Source organism: Amblyomma americanum, chromosome 7, assembly GCF_052857255.1.
Source record: "Amblyomma americanum isolate KBUSLIRL-KWMA chromosome 7, ASM5285725v1, whole genome shotgun sequence".
Lineage (NCBI taxonomy): Eukaryota > Metazoa > Arthropoda > Arachnida > Ixodida > Ixodidae > Amblyomma > Amblyomma americanum.
In genome coordinates this window covers 48,445,289-48,470,756 of record NC_135503.1, presented here as the reverse complement: position 1 = coordinate 48,470,756, position 25,468 = coordinate 48,445,289, and the positions used below count along the sequence as shown (strand labels likewise).

Here is a 25,468-nt window from a genome sequence, read left to right as displayed (position 1 = left end):
CGAGACTGCAATGCAGCGCACAACGGCAACGCAGCGCACAACTACAAGCGTCATGACGTCATCGAAGGTACCAGTACATTTCAAAGCATAAACGCTTGGTTTCAAGGAAAGAAAAAACAACGTCATTGAAGGCAAAGGCCTCCGAGCGTTGTTTGGTAGCATCCAACTAGGAACGACAGGGTGTGGTTGTCGGCAGCGCAAATTTAAAACTTACCTTCCGTGACGTCACACCGAACTTCTCCGCTGACCTTCAGGGCTGTAAGGAGAAGTCTAAAATTTAATCGTTGATTACATCACTATTCTGAATACTAGCGCAAAAACACTTGGCATGCTTTACCTGCAGACTATATAGATTTGAATCCTTGAATAGTGTGGAATTCTCAGGAAGTGGTGCAGTTGCCCTTGAAGCAAAGCTTGCACGTTACAATTAGAAAGCCAAGAATGAAGCCTCTGAAGCTTTGGGACTCGATTGCCCTTGTTTCTAGTGTGAACTACGTGGTGTTTTTTTTTTTTACTGTAGCGACGATCCCATGCCACTTGAACTACTCCTTAGTCGCTTTGCCGCATAGAATTTTATCACATCTACGTAAGAAGACACCATTTTAGCACAAGCACGGTTACGAGCAATATTAAATCAATTCCTTAGTTCGAATTTTTGAGCCAAATTTGTTCTTAATTCTGCCCTGAACTTCAAAACTCATTTAGGTGACCCTGTATCTTCAAAAAATCTACATAAAGAGAACAAAAAGCATGCGTTCTACTACTTGGTTAAGCTGATAACGCTTATCTTTTGCATTTTAGGACCTGTATGAGATCTCTGTACAAAATTCTTCCTTAATTCTCTCCATGTGAGCGCGTCGATTTGCCGTAGGACAGTAAATGAAGGCACTGAATCGAAAAGCTTGGTCTGAAAAGTACGACGGCGGAATTATTTTAGCAATATATATGTAACGTTATTCAGCATTTTTAATGCGATAGCATTAGAAGCCCAATGGCACCAAAATGTGTCGTCATTAATAAAATTGGTAGAGGTAAGTTACGTCGCCAGACCGGAGCCTTCCCACTTCCTGGAAGGAAATGACGTCACCATACGGGAAGTACGTCACTACCAGTAAAGGCATCGACAGCTGCTAACGCGTTCGTAATGCCAAGTCATTATGGAATTAGATGCATGTTCCACTGAATTATCTTCCTTTCTTAAGTCATCTACAAAGAGAAGAGAGAGAGAGAAACAGAAGGATGGAAAGGCAGGGAGGTTAACCAGCTACCCTACTCGTGGAGAGGGGAACATAGGGGGAAAAAGGGAAGAAAGAGCGGCAGCGAAATGAGGTGTACATGTGTTCATCGACCACTATGACAAGTGTACAGAGGGCGCACACTTAAAGATAATATTTTCGTTATGATCAAAAAGTGCAATGGCACACGGACAAAATTCAGAGAAAAGACACGCCTTGTAGAGTTGCTCAGTTTCACTGTAGAGTTAGACAATCTCGCCCAGCAGTTCGTGTCGTTACGATTTTTTTTTTAGCCTGCTTTGCGTTGGCTCACAGGTCACAGCGAATCATATTTAGCGAGGTAAAATGCAACATAGGCTTCTTTATATGGTTTCCTCGACCATCTTATTGTGTTCTCATTAATATTTAGCGAAGTTGTAAATTGTTGGGGGATTTATTTAGGAAAGCTGTAACTGAGCGCATGCTCATACTCACACGCTCCTATATGCGGATTGTGAGCTCTTATGTCACAGTAGTCAGCGCGCCGCGTAACTTGATACCTCAAGCCACATGGTAGCTAACGCGAAACCAAACATCGTGCATATAATTATTTATTCAAAGTCATTTTGCAATTAGCCTGCGCTTAACAGCGGGCCGCCACGAATAAATGTCTTCATAAACTTTTTATTACCATTGTCCGTCTATTCTACCGTTTTTCAACAAATTAAAGAAATTATCGTAGATCAAAGAGGGAGATGATTTGAAGATTTAATTCTAGCTTTCTGCAGTTTGCAGTTTAACGATAGCAAAAAAAAAACATTTTTTGAACAAACAACATTATAGGAAAATATATTTTTACTCATTATAGAAAATCGTTCCTGCGCCCACCATATCGTTTGCAAGTTTACCTACACTACAATTTCGTAAACAGAAACTGACTGCCCTTCGATTTCACTTAATTTCACCGTAGTGGTTTGCTTTGGAAACATTTATCTTACCCGATTACTGTATGGGAACGATCGTCAGAATAATCTAGATCAGATTTATTACTCCCGGCAAAGTCCCTTCCTCACAGAAAATATGTTCCACATGAGGGCGATACGACGCCACATTCTTATACCGATAATATTAGTAAACATTACTCCAAAATTAATCTGTTACTCTCAGACTGGTATTTTGTATTGTACGTGTAACCGTTCTTAAATACCTCTTAGTGAAATAAACTTACGATAATACATTTTTATCGCGGACAAATTGTAACTGTCCCACAAATATATTTTGATATGCATGTGATTGCCCCCTCTGATTTTACTGCCGTATAATCTCGCTTTAGGCGGACTGAAATTAAGAATTTAATAATGATGCTTATACACGAGTGCAAACGACTGACTCTGAGAAAAAGTGTATTAATACACGCAAAACTGCCCACTAAAACTTATCCTTTGTTTCTGCAGTATGCTTTTCTTCGTGGGCCCCTTAATTAGACCATACCATCTTGAGGTAGCGCATACATCACTAACTCCAAAACCAAGCAGTCCTGATAATTTCATCGAGCCAATGAGCAGGAGCTTTGCTCTTCTCAGATACGAAAGTCTTGAAATATTGCTATTAGAACCAGCACTGCAAGCGAAATTAGCTTTGCGAAGCTCTCGCTCTCGCAGGGATTAAATGTCACAACAGAAAAATAAAAATGCCACCACATTAACAGAAAAACTAATCCTTTATTGTGAAAAATGAACACCAGTTGCTGCAAACTGTGTTCTGTGTTGTTTTGCCATTGTGGAAATCACTGCCATGAGCCAATAAATTATCACGATCAATGCACGTTTTTACAAACAGCATTAAAATGCATTTGCTCCCGACGTGAATTCGGCGTGCTCATTGTAAAAATACGTGTCCTTATGCTCCGATTCTTAAGTATAATTGCAAGTGAGCATCATAATGGCATTATTTCTGTACATGAATTATGTCTCACAAAATTTATTTATTGAGGAGGAGGTTCCGGATCTAGGGACTGAGTGGTATCTCTTTTTGGTATTTTATGACGCTGCATTGCTGCTCATAGTCAATTTAATCACGTTTTTGATTATATTATCTTATAATATTTATGTATCGCAGTTATCACCAGGCTTGAATTTGTACTTTTATTGTTTCCTTCTTTCTCTAGAGGCGGTAGCTGAAAACTTGCCTGAGACCCCTTTTGACATTAATATACTCGTAATATTAATCAGTCCGCAGCGTCACCTATGTTGAATAACGATTAAAAATATATAGAGCATTGCTGCAACACCCAGTTGCGCTTGCTTCTATGTTTTCATAATTATTAATTGTTCTACGTGTACTTCCACACAACCTGGCGTATTAAAGTTATTGGGCTGCTGAATCATAAGGAAACACACTTAAAACTAGTCAAAATATTCATGATTTGTTTTCAAAGCCTGTTGTGAACACGTTTGCAAAACGTTCAGTGCTAACTGACTAATTTACCTTGACTTTTCTTCATTCTTGGCGACGAGAGACAGTAGCAGAACTTCATTCACTTCTTGGTTGCATATGTAGCACTTTTTGCCCTCGCTACGTCGATCACTTATTATCAAGACAATGAGAAGCAGAAAAGACTGATGCAGTGTTCTGCGTATCATTTTCGCAAGCAAACTCAACATCACATGCAATTTTCCTAGCTATGTAGCAAGAGTATATTATAGCAAAGAAATTCATCTCGAAAAGCGCGCCTCATTTGACCTTCGTATGGGATTTTAAAATTGGGGGAAGTGATGGGAAATTAACCAAGGTAACAGAAATCTAATAGTGATTAAAACCCATAAAAGGCACAAGGCTATTGATCCATTCTAATTGTGGTGACTGAGTAGTTTAGGAGCATTTTATTGTCGGTAAAAACAACTTCATGCAATATGTAGAGGCCGTGGGTTCGGCCTCCGTATTAAAAATGGTGCCTCATCATTTACATGCAAAATTTATTTGCAAGCTATTATGAGAATTTCTTCCGAGCTGTTAAAGCACCGCAACTGCACATTGCCTTTCTTAGTTTCAAGAGACGACTTGTTTGCTTTATTCGTTTTTTTACTAAGCGATACAAAGCCCTTTTGCCTGTGAAAGGCGTCGCACTGTTATGAAGGGTTCTGCGTATCAGTTCTTTTTCGGGGTTCTGCACGAACTAGGACAACTTTTAGTAAAAAGCTATGTTTAAAACATTTTCCAGGCTTCCATCGATTCCATGGAGGATTTCCTCCATGATCGGTGCAAACGGGCTCGTTATTGACGACTAGCGCCATCTCTTTAGGGTTCGCTGAACCTATAAGGTTTTAGACGACGGAGCCTTCGATCCGCGAATCCCTTTGGAAATCAATAAATGTTTTCACTCACTCACTCACTCACCTGTCCCGCGGTCGTGCCTCTTCCCTAGGTTTCTGCCTGCGTTTTTACTTTGTTTTTGAACTTTCAGAGAAACACCTCTACTTTTATTGTATCACTGTGTGTTTTTGCGTCTTGGAGTGAGGAAATACGTTTACAGGCCGCTGAGATCTTTTCTTTTTTTTTTTTACGGGAAAGACAAGCTCGTAACCGGCTAGCTCCTCACGCGACGCTTGCATCACGTCTGCTAACCCCGCACAATGTCGCTGAGGGAACAAGTGAAATGGGCTGGGACACTCAAGATCTTCAGATTAACTACTCAAGATCTTCAGATTAACTAAGCAGATAAGATGGTCTACCCGGAGGTCCCCTTGGCGTTGACCCGAGCCCACGGCAGAAGTCTAAAGTGCGAGCGTTTTGCTAAAATAGCGGTGATCGTATCGCCACTCAGAGTTTTTTCATGCGTGTACTGTGGCGCAACTAACGATACAAAGCCCGGTGCCACTGAGCGCGGCGCCGAAATCCTCCCGGTGAATGTTGGCTCATTTAGAAACGCGGCCGAAAGACAGAGGCAGTAATTTCTCTTATAAAAAACAATATAGAAAGACAAAACTGGAAAGATCACAGTCTTCTCTCACATATGTGCCCGCTAGTTCGTTCACCTTCAGTGTGCGCGTTCCGGGGTGGTCTGCAAATCACTGGCACTTATGAATGGCGCTCTTTTTTTACAGCGTGCTGGTACAGAGTAGGAGCCGCTCTCTATTTAGCTCTGCCCTCATCACAGCTATCAAGGGGTGTGCCTTGACAGTCCGGCTCTGTTTCATAGTTGTATAATGTGAGATGTACGGATAAAGAATTTGCCCCGTGAGATCAAGGTTTTTCTTTTTTCCATTACGGATTTGCGGGCATGTAGCCATAATGAAATTAAAAAAATTAAAATTTTAGCTGTAAGAAATTCGAATATTTCAAATAGATTTTAGAACATCATAAAAATAAACTGGCTTAAAACCAGTTTGTTCTAAAGCTATAAAATGACCGTGTTTTCACCTGGGGAGATGGAAACGTGATTTCGGCGAATGAAGACAGAATCAATAGCTTCTACTGCTCTTATTTGAAACCATATCTGTGGGTAAGACGAGGAATCTCCCTTCTTTGTCAGGAGCTACGAGCGATAGAATATATGATTTTTTAGATATCATGCAACACACTTTGTGGGTAGGGATTTGGCGACAAACTTTGAACACCTTGCGAAAAACAGATGTCAATTGAGAGACGGGCACACGATTAGCTACTTGCCTGTTTTTTTTAATGTGAAATACCACAACAGAAACAAATATACGGGAAATCTACACTCTACAGAAAAAATCAGTTCGTTTCATAGCCAACGTTGATTATCACGCCCCTATCGACCACTTGTTTTTACAGCACAATTCCATTTAAATTCATAACCTGCATAAATATTATTTAGCGACCAGGTATAAAAAACCTATTCGATACAATCATCTAGGGCTTCTAGACCTACCTCACCTAAAACAAACTACTCCTGCTTGTGCTCTCCAACGTACAGAAAAATTGTTTATTCCTTTTTGCCGCAATAATTATGGAAAACAGGTGCGCCGTTTCAGAATTCCAGAACTGTTGAATCACCTGTTATCAGCAAATGTTGATATTGAAAAAAGTGGGCTGCGAGAAATTCGCGAAGCTTTAACATGATGAAATTGTTGCTGCATTGGGAAACCGTATTTTATGTGCATGTATGTAAGTTTTAGAACGAATATCTTTATACTGTGTAAAAAGTGTTAATTAATGAAAAATCTACTGAACGTTCTATAATTTATGCTGTATGCCCTGTGGAAGGGGTGTCCGGGGGTCCCTCAAGAGATCAATGTTAACTTTTTACCCGGACCTACCGACATCTTGATGTGAGTAAATTTCAATCTTGAACCTTAAGCCCAATATTTCTGGCGATGCATTCTAAGGTTCCATAGGCACATTTCGGACGCAAGCTGAGAAAGCCAGTCAAATTGCCCCAATGCGGCACATTTCCAAGCGGACCTGAGCATCGTCAGCATCAGCTCACCTATCTACCTGCCATCACACCGAAAAAGTGCTCAGCGTTGTGGAGCAATTTTTCACACGCTTGGAAATATGTTGGTCCTAGACAATGGGACTTCGCTTGCTCATCCGGGGTCCTAAATTTGCTGTGGAAGCCAAGAAACCACCACCAGAACCACTGGCGTCTGAACTTGATGCCTGTATTTCAGACGGTGTTCCTCAAATTTGGCGGTATACATGCAAAATGTCACTTTGTCGTGTTCAGCTTTGTTTAAGCAATGTCTACAAAAAACCTTTGTCTGTTCTAATTCCGTTAACTGGCGCCGTTCCAATGACATTCAGCAAGCGAATGCAATTATTCGAGCTGGCTTTGGCCTCAATCTGCACGACCGGTTATCTTTGTGAAGCCAGCTCATTTTGACAACACTCAGAAACAGCTTTTATACGTGTAATCCGCCACGAAAGGCACTGCATGCTACTTGGTGACGTTTTATTAGAAATAATCTTTTCAATATTGCTCGAGTGATAAAGAAAATTTAAAAATTGCCTCGCTTTTTTGGCTCCATTCCAAGTCTTAAAAAAAGAAAAATATATATAACGCGTCTCATTAAGAAAATCATATCCCGTTCTTGTTGTTTGTTTGCCTTTATCGATAGCAGCTTTGATCTATTGCATATCGCCAATCATATGACATAGAGAGCAAATACGCCATAATGCTAGGCAAGCCAATCTCGCACTTCTTTATGTTATACAACAAAAAATAATTGCGGAATTGAGGTCACTTTAAAGTTTGCTACAAGAGCTTTACACGATAACATCCACGTCGTTTAATATGCGACACCTGTGCACATATCCTTTAATTACTGGCAGATTTAAAGTCTTTCTTCCATCATAGAAGAATTTTTTTATGTAAGACACGCAAAACTCATTATTTCATTTTACCGCACAAAGTCTAATAAATGCACAAATGTATAAAATAGACTATTATCATCTCGCCTAACTCGCTCTATTACTATACAAACCCCGCTCCTAACCACCCTTTCCAATAGTCACCAGAAATGAATGAATGAACGGTAATGAATTGACGGCCGCGGCTTTAGCGACCTACAGTCGCAGGATGTGTATGCCTGCTATATGAGTACGTGGGTATGTAATCGCACCTCACTGGCGATATGAGCTCAAATTGCTGGCAGCCCTTACATCGCACCTTCATGGCGGCTGATAAATTTCAATGAATACGGCGAATCGCGCTGCAACGGAAGGGGAATGATAGGCGCTCACCGCGCTGGCTACATTGATGATGCTAATTTTTAATGTAATTTTTAATTTACAATGTCTAATCACATGGTCACTCATGATGACTTGGCAGGGGGGGGGGGGGGGGGGGCACCGCTGACCTCTCGCTGCTGTTCCGGTGGCGAGGGTCCGCTTTGGATTGGATTTGTTATGGGGCTTATCCCTTTACAACGAACAGACATCATTCAAGAACAGTCCTAGCTAAGTTTGAGACGCAACGGCGGAGTCTGTCCCGCCGTGTCTCAAACACCACCTATAGTTTAAGCCTATTCCAATTTTCAAGACAGCGTTTTGTAGTTACGACCGCCCTAGCCTTGGAAATGGCTTCATGTTCAGTCACCTCACTGCCAGCCGCACTGCCCCCTGTCGGTTGTACCAAGTCGAAACCCAGCTAGGGTAGACACTCTAACATAGCGCTTGCGGCAGGGCATAATCACTCAGTTGGCAGGGGTGGAGCGATCGACATGTCAGAACAACATGTTCAGTCCTTTCCTCTTCCCACCCACACATCGCACACATTATGTCTGCATTGTCTTGGCCAGCAATCCGTGCTTGCCACTTCGTGCGCAGCACCCTCGCCCGGGCCTCGAAGTGTAGGGCACTGCCGAGGGAGTTGTCAAAGCGCTCCTGCACAACATCTCTTGAGCGCAGTGTACTGTCCGAGGGCCGGCTTGGGCACCGCACTCGTCTTCCACAGCTCCGTCTCCATCGCTACCACACGCTTACGGAGCTTACCTTTTCTCCAGCAGGTGTCTGGTGTTCGTGAGAGTAGGCAGTGACACACAGTACTTGCTCCCCAACGCTCGTACCCTCCTTTTCCAGCGCATACATATACCAGATTATTGTAGACAACGCTGTATCCAATGGACTCAGCGCCCCGCCCCAAGAGTCCACGAGCGCATCTCGAAATTGAGCTTCTCCTCTGCCTCCCGCGCCTCGAAGGAGGACCACCCCACGTCTCCCTGCACCCCCTCGTTTGGGCGCGTACTGTGGGCCCCTATAGCTAGAGCCCGCCGGCTCACATCTCTCTGTCGTGGCTCCAGAAAGTCTTGTGTTCCCGACGAGACACACAGCACATCGTTCGCATATAGGTCAGCCCCGGCATCGTCACCGCCTTCCAAATGGTGCGCAGAACTTCCAACCTATTGAACGACCGTAGCACCTTGGCTCTCAGGGCACACTGCTTTCGTAGCGCCTGCGCACGGAGGCCGCCCCCATAGTCTTCCAGGTGCGCTCGCTGTGTCGTGAGCACTATCGGTAGGCATACGCCCACGGGACTCCACGTCCTTGTAGCAGCAGTTCCGGCTCCACGCCAGTCTTGACATGGGACGAGTACAACACTGCGCTCTTCCGCGCGCTGAATCGTAGGCTCAACTGATCTGCATGTGCGGTGCAAATGTCCAGCAGCTTCTGGAGGCCCGGCTCCGAGCCCGCCCCAATCACGATGTCATCAGCGTACAACAGGCCTGGGAGGACCTGTCGCACCACCCGCCCATCGTCCATGTATATGTCAGGTCGAATACTGCATCGCACCGCTCCAGTTCACCCTCCAGATCACTCGGCAGCAGCATGAACAGCAGTAGGGAGAGGTGACATCCTTGTCTAAGACCCCGCTGCCTAGAGGTCGGACGAGATTGGAGGCCCTGCCACTCTACAACTACTTTAGTGTCTGTGTAGAGAGCGCGGAGTCACCTCTTCGGGCAGTCCCTTGAGGCGTAGCGTGTTCCACAGGATTCCATGATCTACACAGTCGCAGGCCTTCTCCACATCCAGGAAGGCCGCCTACAACTCTGTCCTGTTCCGTCAAGAGATCTATGCACTGGGTCAGGACGAACAGGTTGTCCTGTAACCTCCGTCCCTGGCGAAAGCCGTGCTGCAATTCGACCAGCGATGTCGATTGGTCGCTGTCTGTCATATCCCTTTGTGATGGTGGAGAGAAATGCAGTATCTCGTGTAGCAAGGACACCAAATTCTGGCCTCGGCGCTTCCTAGAGACTGGAGGGGAAAAGGGACAATTGGGGTGCCTGGATGTCCGCTCGCCTGCGCTGGCCATCGGGGCATCCTAGGGACAGCCGGATTCCACCGCCCTCTACAATTTTCCAACCATAAACCCTCGTTTACAGACGGAAATCTCGCGTTTTTGTTCGAAAAGGAAGTGGGAGATTCCCCTTTATCGATATCAGAAGAAAATTGTTTAAACGACGCCACAGAGCAGGGGCGCGAACTCGAGGAGCGGATTGATACAAGCACTCGTCAAGGAAATGCATCATTTAACCTTTCGACAACTGCCCTTTACTCAAAGCTGATAGTGATCGGAGGTGCTTCAGGTTCACGCGGCAGCTCCCTCACCTTTTCGAAGAATACAGTGGAAAGCGACTGACTCATCTCCCCTAGATTTCACATCTTCAGTTAGCAGTCTGAAAGTAAAAATGCGGTTTGTGAAAGAGCGTTCTTTGTTGCAGGAAACCTTTCTGTAAGTCAGCTTTCCTGCATTATGAAACCTGTCCTGCCAATAAGAAGTAGTGTCGCAGCTCCTGCCCCCCTTGAGTTTCTTCAGGTTGCAAATATACAGAAGACTCAATGTTCCCAGGAAGAAAACATTTCTCCATGTTGCTGCCACAGCACACACTGAAGAAAAGAAAGTTGCACAAGGCAGGTGAAAAGGTTTCTCGTTCCTTGAACCTACTGGGAAAAAAGAAGGAAACAATAAAATACATCGCGAAAGACAACAGCAGTCAAAGAAGCAAAAATTGCGGCAAAATATAGAAACAGGGCAGATAGTGTTAACTAGAAAACATTATTATAATGTCGTGAATAACAAATATATTTAACCCACCGTCAACTAAGGGAATTAACAGCAAACAATAAAAAAATAAAAATGCAAAGCAGAAATACATATCTAGCTGTAGACATAGCAGATTACCAGTGCAGCTCAAGAAGAAAGTGCACAGTAGTTGTATCTTGTCGACATCAGGCTAAGAAAAAGGCTTGAAATTAAATTGAGGACAGCGCAGCGGCCTATGGAAAGGGAAATTATAAGAGTAATTTTAAGAGACAGCAAGAGAGCAGAGTGGGTGAGGGAACAAACTCCATTTAATTACGGTCATCTCAGGTCCAATGGAGAGACCTTAGTTTTTCAGCGGACGTAGATGGGTTGATGATGATGATGATGGTGCCACGATGATCACGGTCACGCTGAGCACGTCAGCATTGCCTTATATTGTTTTTAGTGGTAGAAAATACGGTTAAACAAAAGGGTTCTGGATATTTTTTTTTTTTTTGCAAAACGACATACGACCCCTAGAGACCTTACCAGGCGACATCTTTAAAGACCCATCCCCTCTGCCTTGCACTGTATGTTGATTATGTGTGCTAATTCTTGTAGAATAAAGCGTTCAAATCGCCCAATAAGAAAGCTTAATTTTCGATATTGCCTTCTCTTGTCAAAATCCGCCCCTTACAGCGCGGTGGAAGTTCTGGTGCATGCGATGGTCTCGGGTGCGTAAGTCATCATTATCCCTGAAACCTCTTGCTTAAAAAAGAAGGGCTTTTTTGTTATTAAACTATTTAAAATATACGTGGAAAAAGTGCGCGCGCTTTCATATGAAACGCGCGTACGACGTGTCCATGTTTGAAAACCATAATTCAAAACTTCACCAAGAAACAAGAAACCTTAAGCTGAAGCTGTCATCCTGCGTAACAAGTTGCAGAAAACAGAAAGAATAAATGACAAGTCGAAAAGGAGGGAAAGGTTTGACGGCTTCCATGACGTTGATAACGTTGCGTTAGGACAGGTGCCCGCGCCAGTCATGGTATACGGCAACCGCCGGTGGCTCTTCGTCTTGATAGTCACCCAGTTCATGGTTAGTTCGTTCAGAAACCTTGCGATGCCTCTTCGTCAAAGAAGAAACCATTACCGTTCTCTGCTTTGTGTTTCTCCCTCTCTTTCTGTTGGTGGAAGAAGAAAAAGCAATGACTCGGCAATGTTTGATGAAGTTCGTACGGCGAGCGCCTGAATACAGTTACGACGACGCCCTTCTTCACGGCTACTGCTTGACTGGGTTGTTCCAAACAAAGTCCGGCCTTTCCAAATCCTCGCCACAGCGGCCAGGTTGCGCCCCCTCGGTTGACTCGGGCTCTCACCCATCGCAACCTAGTTGCCCCCGTGTCCACCAGCAGTCGCCAGCACCACGCTCTCTCGACCCATGGTCAGCGGCGAGGAGAGGAAGCGGGACACCTTACGTCACATCCGGTCAGCGTGCTTCCGGCCCAAGATGGCGCTCTCTCCCCCGCCGCCTCCACCACGCGGCGAGGGGCAAATCGCGGGTCCCGAGTCGCTTGCCGGCCAGTGCGCCGCGGGTCGCCGTCTGCGCAGGAGCTTGAGGAGGAGCGGGCTGTGCTTGCGCGATGACCGCTGCCCTGGCCTCGTGTCACGCCGCGGGACCCAGCCTCGTGGCTCTCCGGTTGCCTTCGTCGCCGCCTCCTTCGGCCGCGGCGGCAGCGTCCTGCTGGGAGGTCCTGTCCGCGCACCACCACCGACACAGCGTCATCATCAGTACGTACCCTCACGCCGGTCCGTCCATCCGTTTTGACAGGCAACGCGTCGACGCGATCTTTTGTATACGCACCTCGTCTTGCCATGTGCGGTCCGCGGAAAGGGATTACTGTGGGCGTCCGTGCTTGTCTTGCTCGCATTTACCGCGGCGCGCGCCGATTGAGGTTGTTCTCGTGGAGCGTCACTTCCTGTGTTTGCCACGAGTACGCGTGCGGTATCTTCGAATGCGTGGCGTGTTTCGAGCGCGCGCTTGCCGTGTCCTCCGACTGATTCATCACATATGAAAGCACGTTCTACCAAAGGTCGTCACATTTTCTTGTTGTAAGTTGGCGCACTATCTTCGAACGATTTACAATGGTGTGGCTCTTGCGAGCAACAGAATGTATAGTTGACGGTGTTGAGTTTACTCGGCAACTTTTACTTGAGTAAACGATCGTGGAACATAACCGCTTCGTTGCTACAGTCAAAATGTTCTAACATTTGCGTTTGTCACATTTTGTTTAGAGACCTATTGTACGTAGTAGCGCGCAAACTGCACTTGTGTTGAAAAAAAAAGAAAAGAAAGATGTTATAAGGAGAGTAAAACAAAGTTTTATTTCGGTTTTGTGCTCTTTATTTCGCAGCGTTTGATTTTGTCGAAATTTATTTACGGTGAGGCTCCAGCCCCTTACATGCGCTCTAAAAGACCTAAAGGTGGTTTCCTTCATTGCGATGCAAAAAGAAAGAAAACTTATTTAGGGAGAAGATAAAGGTTTCTCAGGCAAAGCTCCACATCAACTTCACAGCGGTGATCACTTAAGTTTGTGGCATATAATCCGTACATACGGCTGGAAGAAAAGCCTTCTTTTGATATCGTTACTGTGGTGAAGGAAAGGCTGACCAGTTCGACAATTTCTAGCTTACGCCACTGTGCGGTAAAGACAGTTGTCCAAGGGCTACAGCACCATCTTCTAGAGGCGACATATTCAGCTCTGTGCGTGAAACACATATTTTACGAGCAAGGACACAGCGCTTGCATGAACTCAGGCGTTCGGTAGCAGCCGATCCCGGAGAAAGTTGACTGCGATGCCGCGAGAGTGCTGCTCTAACTAAGCACGAAATGACACCAATACCGTGAAATCGGCGAGCATCCAAATGTGGGAAAATGTGATAGCAATGAATTAACAGGGAAAAGTGACCATTTCTGTACTTAGCGTAATATAGCGATCTGCATTATAAAGAAATGTCTGACGGGAGGTAAAGTTCAAGATAGCGCAGTAAAATTAATCTAAAATTTTATCCAAAATCAAGGACGTTCAGCTGGGTATCACTTCGCCCACATAGAGAGAAGGTTGTCACCTGAGATGTTCAGCTTTCTGCGACATTAAGACTTAAACTAACGACTATATTTTTTGGCTCTGCTGGTCATGTATGAATTTTCAAAATTCTTTTGACGTAAAGCTGGCTCCTTTAAGTGCTTAGGGATTTGCGTAGCAGATGGCCCGGCGATGTGCAGCTGTCGAAAGACGTTTGTCAAACTCTCATCTGCGCACTGATAAGTCAATGTCTTTTTTTTTTTGCGTTTTCATCACATCAAGGCTTCTTGGTGGATTTTAATCCAGCTTTTTGCGGTGTTCTTCGGGTGTCGTGCCGACGATCGTGGAGCACCGTTATATGGATAGCCAGTTGGATATCGCAGCGGCATTTGCGTTCTTTGAAGCCACAACAGCACCTCACTGATACTATAATGGCTGATCCAAATTCCAGGATGATGCCAATTTTTTACATGTCTCAGCCTGAATGCGTTACGTACGGTACGTTATGTTTCGTAGCAACATCAGCGGTTTCGCAGACATCGCTGGACGATGCGTGCTGCCGGGCCATCGGATGAACACTAGGCATCAGTCGGGGTCGGTGCTGGGCTAAGTGGGGACTAGTGCCTTCGATATCATTCATGACTGTTTAATTGCCACCATGAATTCAAATTAATGCCAAAAAAGTGGATACTGCGAGCATTGTGCGTGAACTTATATTCATCGTCATATTTCGTCTTCGTAGGAAAACTCCGTTCCTGGGCGTTGCAGTGTAGCTAGCTTCGGTGATTCTGCTTTTCACAATACTTTATGGCACCAGTTAAAGCGTACGGTGGCCGATTAGGCTTTGATCGCTCTACAGTGAAAAGTAGAAATTGCTTAGCGGTGTGCAGGTATGGGAAATACATGGAAACTATAGCTATCGCTAAATATCAACATTTCGTCCCAAACATTTGATATTTTTCTTTCTTGATTGTCACGCAGCAGTTTTCATCCATATCGAACCTACTGTTTACGTTTTGCAGGCTCTGAAAGTTGTGTATGTATTTTCTGCAGGGGTTTAAAATTCGCGCCAAAGTTAGCATGTGACGTGCTCCACCTGGCGGCAGACTATTTTGTAGCTGCTGTACTCTACTGCCACCAACCTCTTGCTTGTCTGTGATCGCGCGCAAGTTTTTCTCAAACCTTGGGCGAAAAGTATTTCTAATAAGAGAGTAATTACTCATTGACATCCACCAGAGCGCAGCCATACGGCTGCAAAGGAAAGCTATGCAGTTTTCTCAGAAACTTCGTAGTTAAAAAATTCGTCCTGGTCTGGGGTTAGAACCCGGGACCACCGCTACACCGGAGCAGTCGCTCTACCAACTGAGCTAACCGGGACGGCAAGGTTATGGTAGGGTGAGAGCGAATTTATCATTAACTCGAAGTGGGAACAGATGGGTCAAATGTTTAGGGGTATCCCCCAAGGTGGAGTAGATTTGTAATGAGGGAGTAATTACTCATTGACATCCACCCGAGCGCAGCCATACGACTGCAAAGGAAAGCTATACAGCTTTCTCAGAAACTTCGTAGTTAAAAAAATCGTCCTGGTCCGGGGTTCAAACCCGGGACCACCGCTACACCTGAGCAGTCGCTTTATACCAGAAAAGTATTTCTGCTCTTTCTTTTTTTCTGTTTTGCTCGACCTTGTGGTGTGATTTGATATCGTTGTCAAGTGTCTTCGAAGCCCACAAAAAGAAGTGGGGTTCCAGGCGGCCCCAAAAATCTTCCCTCCCCCTCCCCACGATAAGCCGTTTTTCGGAAGAAAACACAGGTGACTCACAGGGCACAATGTGGGGGACAGTATTGTTCCCATCGCAAGGCAAGTGTGCAATGACTCGTGTGACGCTAAATGTCAACAAGACAGCGGCAAATGAACCTCGAAGGAGGCCCTCCAGCCAATGCCGTAGACCGATTTTCATGACGTCGCGGTTAACTCCATTTCACAATGGGCAACTTTTAAAATTTGCTGGAAAGCTGACTTACAGGAAGTAAAGCCCCTCAAACGAAGGCTTTACCAGGAAGAAGTTTTCCGACCAAGAACCGTCGTTCACCGACTGCGTTTTCACTTCATGCGCTACCCACAACAGGGGTTAGCGTGAGGGGAGATGAGTATATTCGCCCTCCATTGTAATCTTTTTAAAAATGGGGAGGGGTATTCACCTTCATCCGCGTAAACCTGAACTCAAGACGGTTGCCATCAGTTTTCGAGATCGGGTGTAAAGGGGACATGTCGAAAGGGTACAATGGAGCCTTCCCCAGGAGGGTACCTGCCTCTACTTACTCCTCTTGTTCGCACTGTGTTCTCATCACTACTAGGAACACAAAAAGAGAGCATGAGGTGCTAAGCGCAAGTCGCCATACATTTTTTTCCCGCTTATTGTTGGTGATAAAATGACTAGTGTGGGGATATCTTGATTTCACTGAAAAGTTTATACAGGTAACCTTCCGGTAACCTCCTTCCTCCCCTTCCTAAAAAAAAAAATCATAATCCTTGCGGAGAAGCTGACTTGCAGAATTTTGCAAGTGGTCCATTTCCAGGCACTTCCGATTTCAAGCTATGCTCGCGGAGAACTATCAATGGCAGTGCCACTCTCCCTAGCAAAGGGGAGAAAAGTCCCTTTTCCTTTTCCTGCCTGGCTATGCTGCATTGCAGCTGCGACGTCATGAGAACCTCATGAGTCTAATATCGTAGCCAGACGTGCCGACGACCAGCAAAGCAACACCATGAGCCCACCAGCCTCAACACACACAACAACAACACACACAACAGGCTTACTCGGTTTAGGTAGGTTAAAACCGTACCACTTTTTTCCGTAGCGTCCTCCTCCACGTGCCGCGAGCATTTCCACCTTCGTGTTTCCTGTGCGCAGGAAATACAATACCGTTTTACCGCTAAAAAAAACTATACACCATTTCTGGCTCCTTTTCACATTTTAACACCTTGCGCTTAAAATTTTTTGCGCACTTCTGCGTCTTCAGGCATGTTGATAAATACATCTAATAAAGATTTTTGTACCAGGTAAGAACTGCTGGCTCAAGTCGGCCACCAACAATACGCTTTTTCATTGTGATGCTCGCGACATGGGCCGGCAGTTCAACATGTGGCGTTGAAAGACGCCTTGAATGTCAGAGTACCGTTATACGTGAAGCGAAGATTGGGGTTTGAAGGTTAAATATTAAAAAAAAAGGCCACGAGAATTGAATCCGCGGAAAATGTTGAGTAAAGCACGAGGCATTTGAAGAGAAACGGTATATTTCTGTAAAAAGCGGAAAAGCTGATAAACCTGCAGCAAAAAGAATTGAGCTCGAGGCACTGAGTTAATTTGTTCTCAATACTCACTGGCAGAGTGAGAAATGATGTCTATAACTTGAAGCAAAGTTTTGTACGAATAAGCGAAGTTTTGTATGCTCCCATTCCTTAGGAAATACAAATGTGCTAACTTTATTTGCTTCAGCTACTGAAAAGCGAAAAGCTCGAACTACTTGTAAGCTGTCAGATAGTACCCACCGCCGTAAGTGAAGATTTTTTTCTGCCTGGATTTTGCGCACCCTGGGCAAAAAAACGTGAAAGAAATCCTGCGGCATAAGCGCCTGCTTTGAAAATTCTACGCTTGGGTCATTATGGACATTCCTCTAAGAAGAAACTAACAAGCTTCTAATGAGCTGATGAATAAAGTTTCCCATCCGGTTCATTCCGCGCTTGCAACGGCACGCGTTTACTATCTCCTGACATGTACTACGGCGCCTCCGATCTCCGCTTGCTGTCCCTGAGTGTCCTGCGCGCCCTCCTCTCCCCTTCTCGTCTTCCCCTCCATCAATCCCTTCTCCCCGGTCAACCACAGGCTACGATGCTCTGCGTCTCCCTAATCATCGGCTGTCCTTTCTCTTTCAATCCCCATCTCCCCTATCCCTGCAGCCTGGTGCAGTTGCTGTGATAGCACCTTGCTCGGTGAACAGTTCCGTGCGCCAGTCGAATTTTTTCATTCATTCATTCATTTTTATTTGTTCTTCACAACATGACGTACACATTGTGAAAGGGGCCAAGAAGAAAAGCCGTTCCTTTACGGCTTGAAAAAAAAAATCTTGGTCCCCCCTGGCATTGACGGCAACACAATCCAGAAACAAATGTACAGAAAAAAATATACAGAAATATACAGAGACAAACAAAATCATAACTTGGCATTTTTATGAAAGGTATGGCGACAAGCTCATGGAACGGTCGGGAAATAAAGACATGCAGTCATAATGAAACAGTGACTAAATATCTGTACAAGGTGTTTTGTTTATGAAATGTGTGGTGTGTATTAGGGACATGCAAATTAATAAAACAACGCCTTCAGGTTCCGGAAATTTAGTCCTAAAATATCTGTTCCCGCTTTAATATGTTCATTTAGTAATCGAGGCAGGTTATTCCTAAGACTCTGAAACCCATAGTTCGTACGGCATTTTGGCACTTTCCAACGGTCTGTTGTCCTCGTATTGTAGGCCGCGTTGCCTATTAATTCTAAGTTCGATATGTCCAAAAACAGCCTTTGATTTTCCTTGATGCTGAGTTTATATTCGCGTAGGAGTTTATAATGATACATTTTAGTTATTGGAATGACCTTAAGATTTCTGAAGATAAATTTACTTGAGTAAAACTTAGGCAAATTATTAATGATCCGTAAAACCTTTTTTTGCATCCTTAAAAGACTACTAAGGTTTTTGTCGGTCGTTGTGCCCCAGACTAAATGAGAATAGTAGCTAGATCTGGCATAGCGCGATCCGCGGCCGCTATCGTGAACCGCTTTTACGCCACCGGTTCGCGCGCGCTGATTGGTCCGTCACTGCAGGCGTTCGCGCACAGCTGACGCCTGCCGCCCTCAGTGCGGCCTGCGCATGCCCAGAGGCTTCCCGCGGAAGCGGATCGCCGTAGCGGCCACGGATTGCACCATGCTCATCTCTCTATTATGAGGCACTTTCGGAATGGATGTAGCGTTCTTGGTTCAGTGCGAGAGGGGAAAAAAAAGCAAGAAACGCTTCCCAACAATACTAGGTCCTCATGTAATGCGCGCTCTTGTTTCGATTCTCGTGCTGTGACTTTCCACTCACAGTATTTCTCTTAAGAAGTGGCGTGCACTTAATCAAGCAGTCAGATTAGAAATCACAGGGCCGAAATGGTGGACACTAGAAATGCCGCGATTTTCAGTACTTCACAGACAAGTTTTGCATGTCTCGTTTGAAACACAAGTAGGTAACAGGCTTACGCGACTTTATGTAATTTGTATTACGTGGTCTTGCGTGAAACTGCACATAAAGGTGAATAAAATCTACCGGTCTTCCGGTAAGAACTGAAAGCGATGGGCGTACTGCACCACATCCTCTACCTTCTTCATGACTGCACGCATTCCAAAGAAGCCAGCCTGCACATCACGGCCGCGGTTGGAACATTCCTTAGAGCGCCAATTCCACTGCTTGCACGTCCCTTGCAGACGGGAACCCTAGGAGTTTTAGACGACATATTACGACATTCGATGATGCCCACGCCCTTTATACCCCCTCCCCCCTCTCTAAAAAAACACCTATGTATGGCTGTGAAAATAAAAGAGAAATAAAAAGCACTCTTCTCCTCTTGTGGATAGCGCTTTAGTTTCTTCTTCCTTAAACGCCCCAAAAGCAATTCAACGTTCGCCCCCTTTTTTTTTCTATGGGGCAGCGGACGAACTAAACAGCCTGCGTCCGCGAAATGAAGATGGACTCCGGCTGTGTGGTGGGCGGCACTCGTATACGTGTACAGACGCGGGCGCATTTAAAGGAGGCGATCTCGGGCGATTGCTGCTTGCGCAGCCACGCATCGATAGCTCTTACGCGATGGTCTTATATGCCCGTTCCTATGCGGGAAGGGCTGCAGCCCCGAAAGAGAAAGGCCCGGATGCTTTTCCTCCATTCCAATCATTTCCCAGAGGAGGGGACCCTATAGCGTGGGCCGTGCCACGGGACGGAGAATGAGTGAAAGAAGTGAAAATGATGAAAAGAAATAAAGAAAAATCAGCGAAATCCATTTTCGTAGTGCATCGTGGGCTCTGCATGCCCCCTTTTGAACGCCTATAGGATTTCGCATGTTGCCTCCGAGCTTGCATCGCTGACGAAATTTCGTAGTAGAGAATGGGGACTCCCCCGTGAAACTGACGGCAAGTGATCCTGTTCTGACCGGCTAGCGAGCGGTCTGTAGCTTTCTTAGGAACAATGAGGGATACTCGAGGTTTCTCCGTACGGTGTACCTTTTCTATTAAGCGATGAAATTGTAAGGTACTACATTCAAGTAGGAGTTTGCGATGTCTTCTTTAACTGAGCTCAGGGCGCTTTGACACAGACCTCGCTAACGCGATGGTTCACATATTCCACCCCTGCATTACTCGTTGCATGTCGTCGCTGGAAAATGAGAGCTGTCGAAGACAACAGCAGCGCACAGCATTGGGGACCTCTTTGTCAGACACAGTGCGCGCACGCTTAGGATGTTTCTTTATCCCGGGGAAACGGCCGCAAGTCCGAAGGCGCGAGGCATAGGGGCTGTGAAGTGGGCGAGGCAGTGGGGTTCCCCTCGGGCTTCCCAGGTGAAATGCAGTGAACAGCGGACCCGCAGCCGAAGTGAATCAATGCTAGTGGGGACTGTATCGAAATATGGGGCTCTTATTGGAAAGAGGAAATTGTGAACCTTTACTTGAATGTGTTGTCGTTCATTTCCGCCATCTAAACCATGGTCGCACTATCAGAAAGCGAAACCTATCTAACACCTTTAGTAGGTGCTTCCTAGACCAAATTATTTATAAAGCAATGTTCCATGAAGCTTTGGCTGTGTTGTAGCAACCCGTTGTAGAGAGCGCTCGGTGGTTTGCAGTTTGCTTTCAAAACGTCGCAGTGCGCCGCGCGTGACGGTGCATAAAAAATTGTCACTAAGGCGGCGCTTTGAGATGTGTGAAACAGCGACACCTAAACAGCGCACGAGGATAAAGGACATAAGAGACACACACGGACAAGCGCTGACTGTCAATTGATCTTTTACTTCCAAGAAGCGAAGTGCGAGAAACAGGAAGATCGACAGAAGAAGAGTGCTTAAAGGACTAGAAACATAATAAAATTTTGGGCGGACCCCTGATGGCATGCCACGCCAACCTGTAGGGTGAAAAAGAAAATTGGCGACAAATAACAAAGAAGTTCACAGTTGCGCTCTGATGGCAGATGAGCATATAGCTGTTTACCTTTCTTGAATGGAAAGCCACCCAGAATAATTAACACGATATATTTATACCACTAAACCCCAATTTCACATGCCTTCCGTTCATGGAAACCTTTCGACTCTTACATTATGCTTCACATTTTTCATCAACGCTATGTTTTCGCCTCGATACAGGCTGAAGGCCAGCATAATGTGCTAGTTATATTCCTGCAATTCTTTTCCGGTATTACTGTTCGCGCCGCCGACTTACCCGACAACAGGGGAGGCGTGGCTTCGTTTGAAGCAATGATGAGGACCGAAAAGAATATAAGTAGAAAAGTGAACTGCCAGATTGCCCCCTCCCAGGCTCTCTACTGAATGCTCTTCAACCTTAAAGGCGTTAATTTGCAAAAAAAAAACGCAGTAATTACTATGCGCGGTTAAGGTTGCTAGCGTGCATAACGTATTTGTGGATGTACAGTCTGTAGCAACGCTAAACGCGCACTGTGAGAAAGCTGCTTGTTACGGCGGGTCGCCATGCTGTAGACGACGCAGAGTTATAAATAATTCCGATCAAATCGGAAAAGGGCACCGTCTAAAGTTGGTATTAAAAAAGAAAGACGGTCGTATGCTACCTGAGCGCCAGATTCCAACTCGAATAAGCGAGCGGTTTAACCGAGAGAAGCATTTTACGATGTGCGTTTAGCGTTGCGATAGTCTGTACGCTTTTCAATCCGCGGCCGGGGGCGCGAAACGTGGCCGCGCTTCAGGTATATAAGGCTGCGATCGCCAGTGCGCTTCATCATCATCATCAAAACGTTTATTTCCACCGAAATGAAACTCCTTTTTGGATCCCCCGGCACGCAGGCCTAAGGGAGCCCTACTTAGGAGCCTCGCAAACTAAGGTCTGGTGAAGACACATTGTCGCTTCACGGCCTGTGCGCTTCGCGAAGCGTTCATGACGTCACCGAAGCGTCACCGCCTTCTACGGAGCGGCATATGCTGAGACGGGAGCGTTCGATCTTCAGAGTGCAGCTTTTGTCGGTGCCTGTAAATAACATTGCGCTGGCTTTGATGACGGATGTTTAGGCTGGTCTATTGGAGCCTCCACTAAAGGGACTCTTAGGACAAGAAGAGGGTGATGAGTACCGATAGGATGCCGCGTTCTAATCGGAGAGATTGCTCTCACCGAAAATGAAGCTTTTATGTAATCTAGAAAAAAAAACTAAATACTAGTGGCGCCATCATCGGCCGATTTTGGAAGTAAAATGCGTGCGTCGGCATCCAATTTTTAAACGCGGATCCCGAAGGCTACGCTACACAGCCATCCACTTCGACTCACATCTCCGGAGTTTGCTTTCCAGAAAGGCGCATCGCCGGAACGTAATAAGCCAAACGAGTAAGAGCTGTTCACGTCTCCTGCAGCGGTATACCAGCCACGAGCCGATCTAGAAAGCGTGGAGGCATCGGACACGAGAATAGTTCGAACGGCAGTCCAGGCAACCGACTCACTGCGGCGACTGTCGAAAGCAGCCGCCGTGGCCTCCGTCCAGCACGTCGCATTGTGTGCACGCGCTCCAGGCTCAGCGGTCATCTCTGCCCCTTTCTCAATGGTGGAGACTCCGAGATGCCTCACCTTCCCCGCATCCTCCTCCGTGGCCTGTCCTTGTATCCCGCAATACTGTGCATTCTGTTTCCTCTAAGCTAGGAATAAATCGTCGAAATAAAGGGCGATCAAAGAAATGCAATCATCCTACGCTATGGCCGTCGTCGTCAGAGAGGCTTCGCTGGCTTCCTTTATTTTAAGCGCGCATGTAGCTTCGTGTTTTTGTGTTACTGGACTCTTTTCATCTCTCCAGGAGTATTCGATCTTCGTCCCCAGTCGAAAACAGGGTCTTTGGGGTGAAAGAAAAGGGAAGGATATAATAGGAAAAAAAAAAGGATTGCGTCGTGTACACTAGGCTTCGAGAGAAGTGTAATCTCGCCGCTCTCTCGATCAATAAGAAGGGCCGCTTTCACGCACGCACGCACGCTTACGTAAAATGGATTTCTTTTAGCATGCCTCGACCAGCTAGATTCCGGGCAGGGGCAAAATGCTGCATGGCGCGCGGGTATATGCAAAAAGAATTATGTAGCTCGCCAGCAGCGGGCTGTTGCGTTCTTTATTATTTTCGGTCACACTGTCTCCGTTCGAAGTGCACACAGCTCTGGCGCTTTTCCGCCCCTTGTTACGCAACGACGCACTTTCGGGACTCTACTTGGCTTGTTTTGTCTCTTGTGAACCCGTGAAGCCGCACAATAGACTCTATGTTTGCAGGCAAAAAATATGCACACACATTCAAGCTGAAACACAAAGTAGTGACGCTAAATATCTCGCGGCCACGTAAGCTTCATGTCCTTACTTTGTCGCTAGAGGTCGCTTGTTGTGCTCTCGGTGAGAGGCCTTTACGCAAGACCGACATTGAAATGAATTCCGTTCCCTGCTGGGGACAAAAAAAAAATAACCCTTACACTGCAACGACATGCCTATGCCCGAAATAAAAAAGAAAAAAAGGCGGACCTCATAGTTGCTTGCTAAAGGTTCCTTATGCAATTCGTATTCTTCATGTCTACCACCTGGCAACTACTGTTTGGTGTATTCACAACTAAATCTGGCGGTTGTTCCCTTAACAAGCACATGAAGAGCTTGCGAAGAAAAACAGCGCTTTATTGCACGAGGCAGAGGAAGGTGGGGACACGACGCCGTCCCTGTCCTCCTCTGCCTCGTGTAAGCGCTGCTTTTAGCCGCAAGAACATGCAACAACCAGCCCTACTTTTGACAACGCACAGTACACGGGTCTCTTGCATTTCGCCTCCATCGAAATGCGACCGCCGCGGCCGGGATCGCACCCGCGTCTTTCGGGTCAGCAGCCGAGCGCTATAACCACTGAGCCACTGCGTCGGTCCAGAAATGAGAATGAAATAAGATGTAAGTTTTATTATGCAAGAAGGCACAAAGCAACAAGAGTGTTTCAGGTACTTGTATAAGTAAGTACCGTAACTTCCGGACTAAAGTCCGCGTACTACACGTGTTTAAATCCTGAAATTTTGCATCACGTGGACAGCACCTGGTTTTATTTTTCGGATCGTTCGTAAGTACCGTAATTTCCGGAGTATATTTCTCTGACTGTACACGTTTAAAAGCTGAAATTTTGCATCATGCGGAATATCTATCTATGTGTGTGGACTATGCATCATTTTTTTCAGATCGTTTTTCAGAGCAGGAGAAGCCTACTGGTGTCTATAAAAGAAAAAATGCCTGCCCCTAAGTCAGCCCATACGGCATGTTACCGTGCTAAATAACAGCGAAATCAGCTCCGATGTGAAATCAGCTTCAATATTGTAACTTCGAAAAATTACATTTATAGCCGAAATTTGGCCCTGCGGACTATACACCGGGTGTGGACTATAGTCCGGAAGTTACGGTAAATAAGTAAGTAGGTGAGTAGGTAAGTGAGTAGGTACATAAGAGAGTAAGCAGATAAGTAAATAAATAAACGAACATGCATTTGCTGCGAGATGTGTGCTGCGATTACTTACTTTCCGCGCTCTGTCCTGTTGGTTTCTTCCTCGCCCCTTGCCTTTTTTTGCGCGGTTTCAATATGCACTCTACTAATATTCACCAACTAGCCCGTCTCTCTCTATTATACTTCTTACTTTTCCGTTCCCTATAGATGTTAAATCAAATGCATGTACAAGTATTAATGCATGGTAGAAGGACCACTTATGCTATATTTTCTCTTCACATAATTTAATCTAGTCTTTTTATTAAGATCCGGCAACCACTACCCCCCCCCCCCCCCCCGTTTCTTTCCCCATTCTACTCCGACATCTTCCATCTCCGAAGCGTCTGCAAGAACAGGACGCCATCCCTCCGTGTAACGCAGAAAATTCGGAATCGAAAGAAAAAAAAAGGGAGATGGAATAGGAGAGGCGGTGCGCCCGCATAAAGTTTAATGGAAGAGCGCGCAAGGCGCCGACTGCAGCCGGCCGCTCCGTTTTTCCATTGGTTGAAAAGCTCGCGAGGAGGCGGTCTTGCGTTATTGGACAACAAGCCTGCTCTGCGCAGCAGCAGCGCTATTGCAGGTCCCGGCCGTTGCTGCTGCAGTCTGTGTAGAGTATGTTCACAGAGGGAGAGAGGGAAACGAAATGTGGTGGAAAGAGCGAAGGAAGGCAATATAAGCGAAGAAAGTACAACAGGAGTAAAGAAAAAAAGTAAGGGCTGCGACCAGAAAGAAAGAGGCATAAAGGGAAACTTCTTTGAGACGTGCGATTTATTCTTTAGTTTTACTTCGATTTCATTTCCTCGATCGGCGACAGCGGCCCGCTCTCTTTCTTCCCATCAGCGAAGAGCTGTTTTCCGGCTTCGTATAAAATTGGAAAAATAAGGCCACCCGCGCCGCTTCGA

General features: G+C 45.8%; 1 protein-coding gene across 2 annotated transcripts in view; it reads left to right on the top strand.

Moving 5' to 3' along the window:
* lin-28 (protein lin-28 homolog) overlaps positions 1-25,468 on the top strand; it is a 213,063-nt gene that overhangs the window by 4,740 nt on the left and 182,855 nt on the right. Inside the window, exon 1 of one of the 2 annotated variants that reach the window (XM_077632070.1) lies at positions 12,285-12,492. The exons of the other annotated variant lie outside the window; for it this stretch is intronic. Coding sequence (XP_077488196.1) covers positions 12,345-12,492 — 148 coding nt within the window. The 5' untranslated portion in view covers positions 12,285-12,344. Of the gene's footprint in view, positions 1-12,284; positions 12,493-25,468 lie in introns of those variants that run through there. 2 annotated transcript variants of the gene reach the window in all.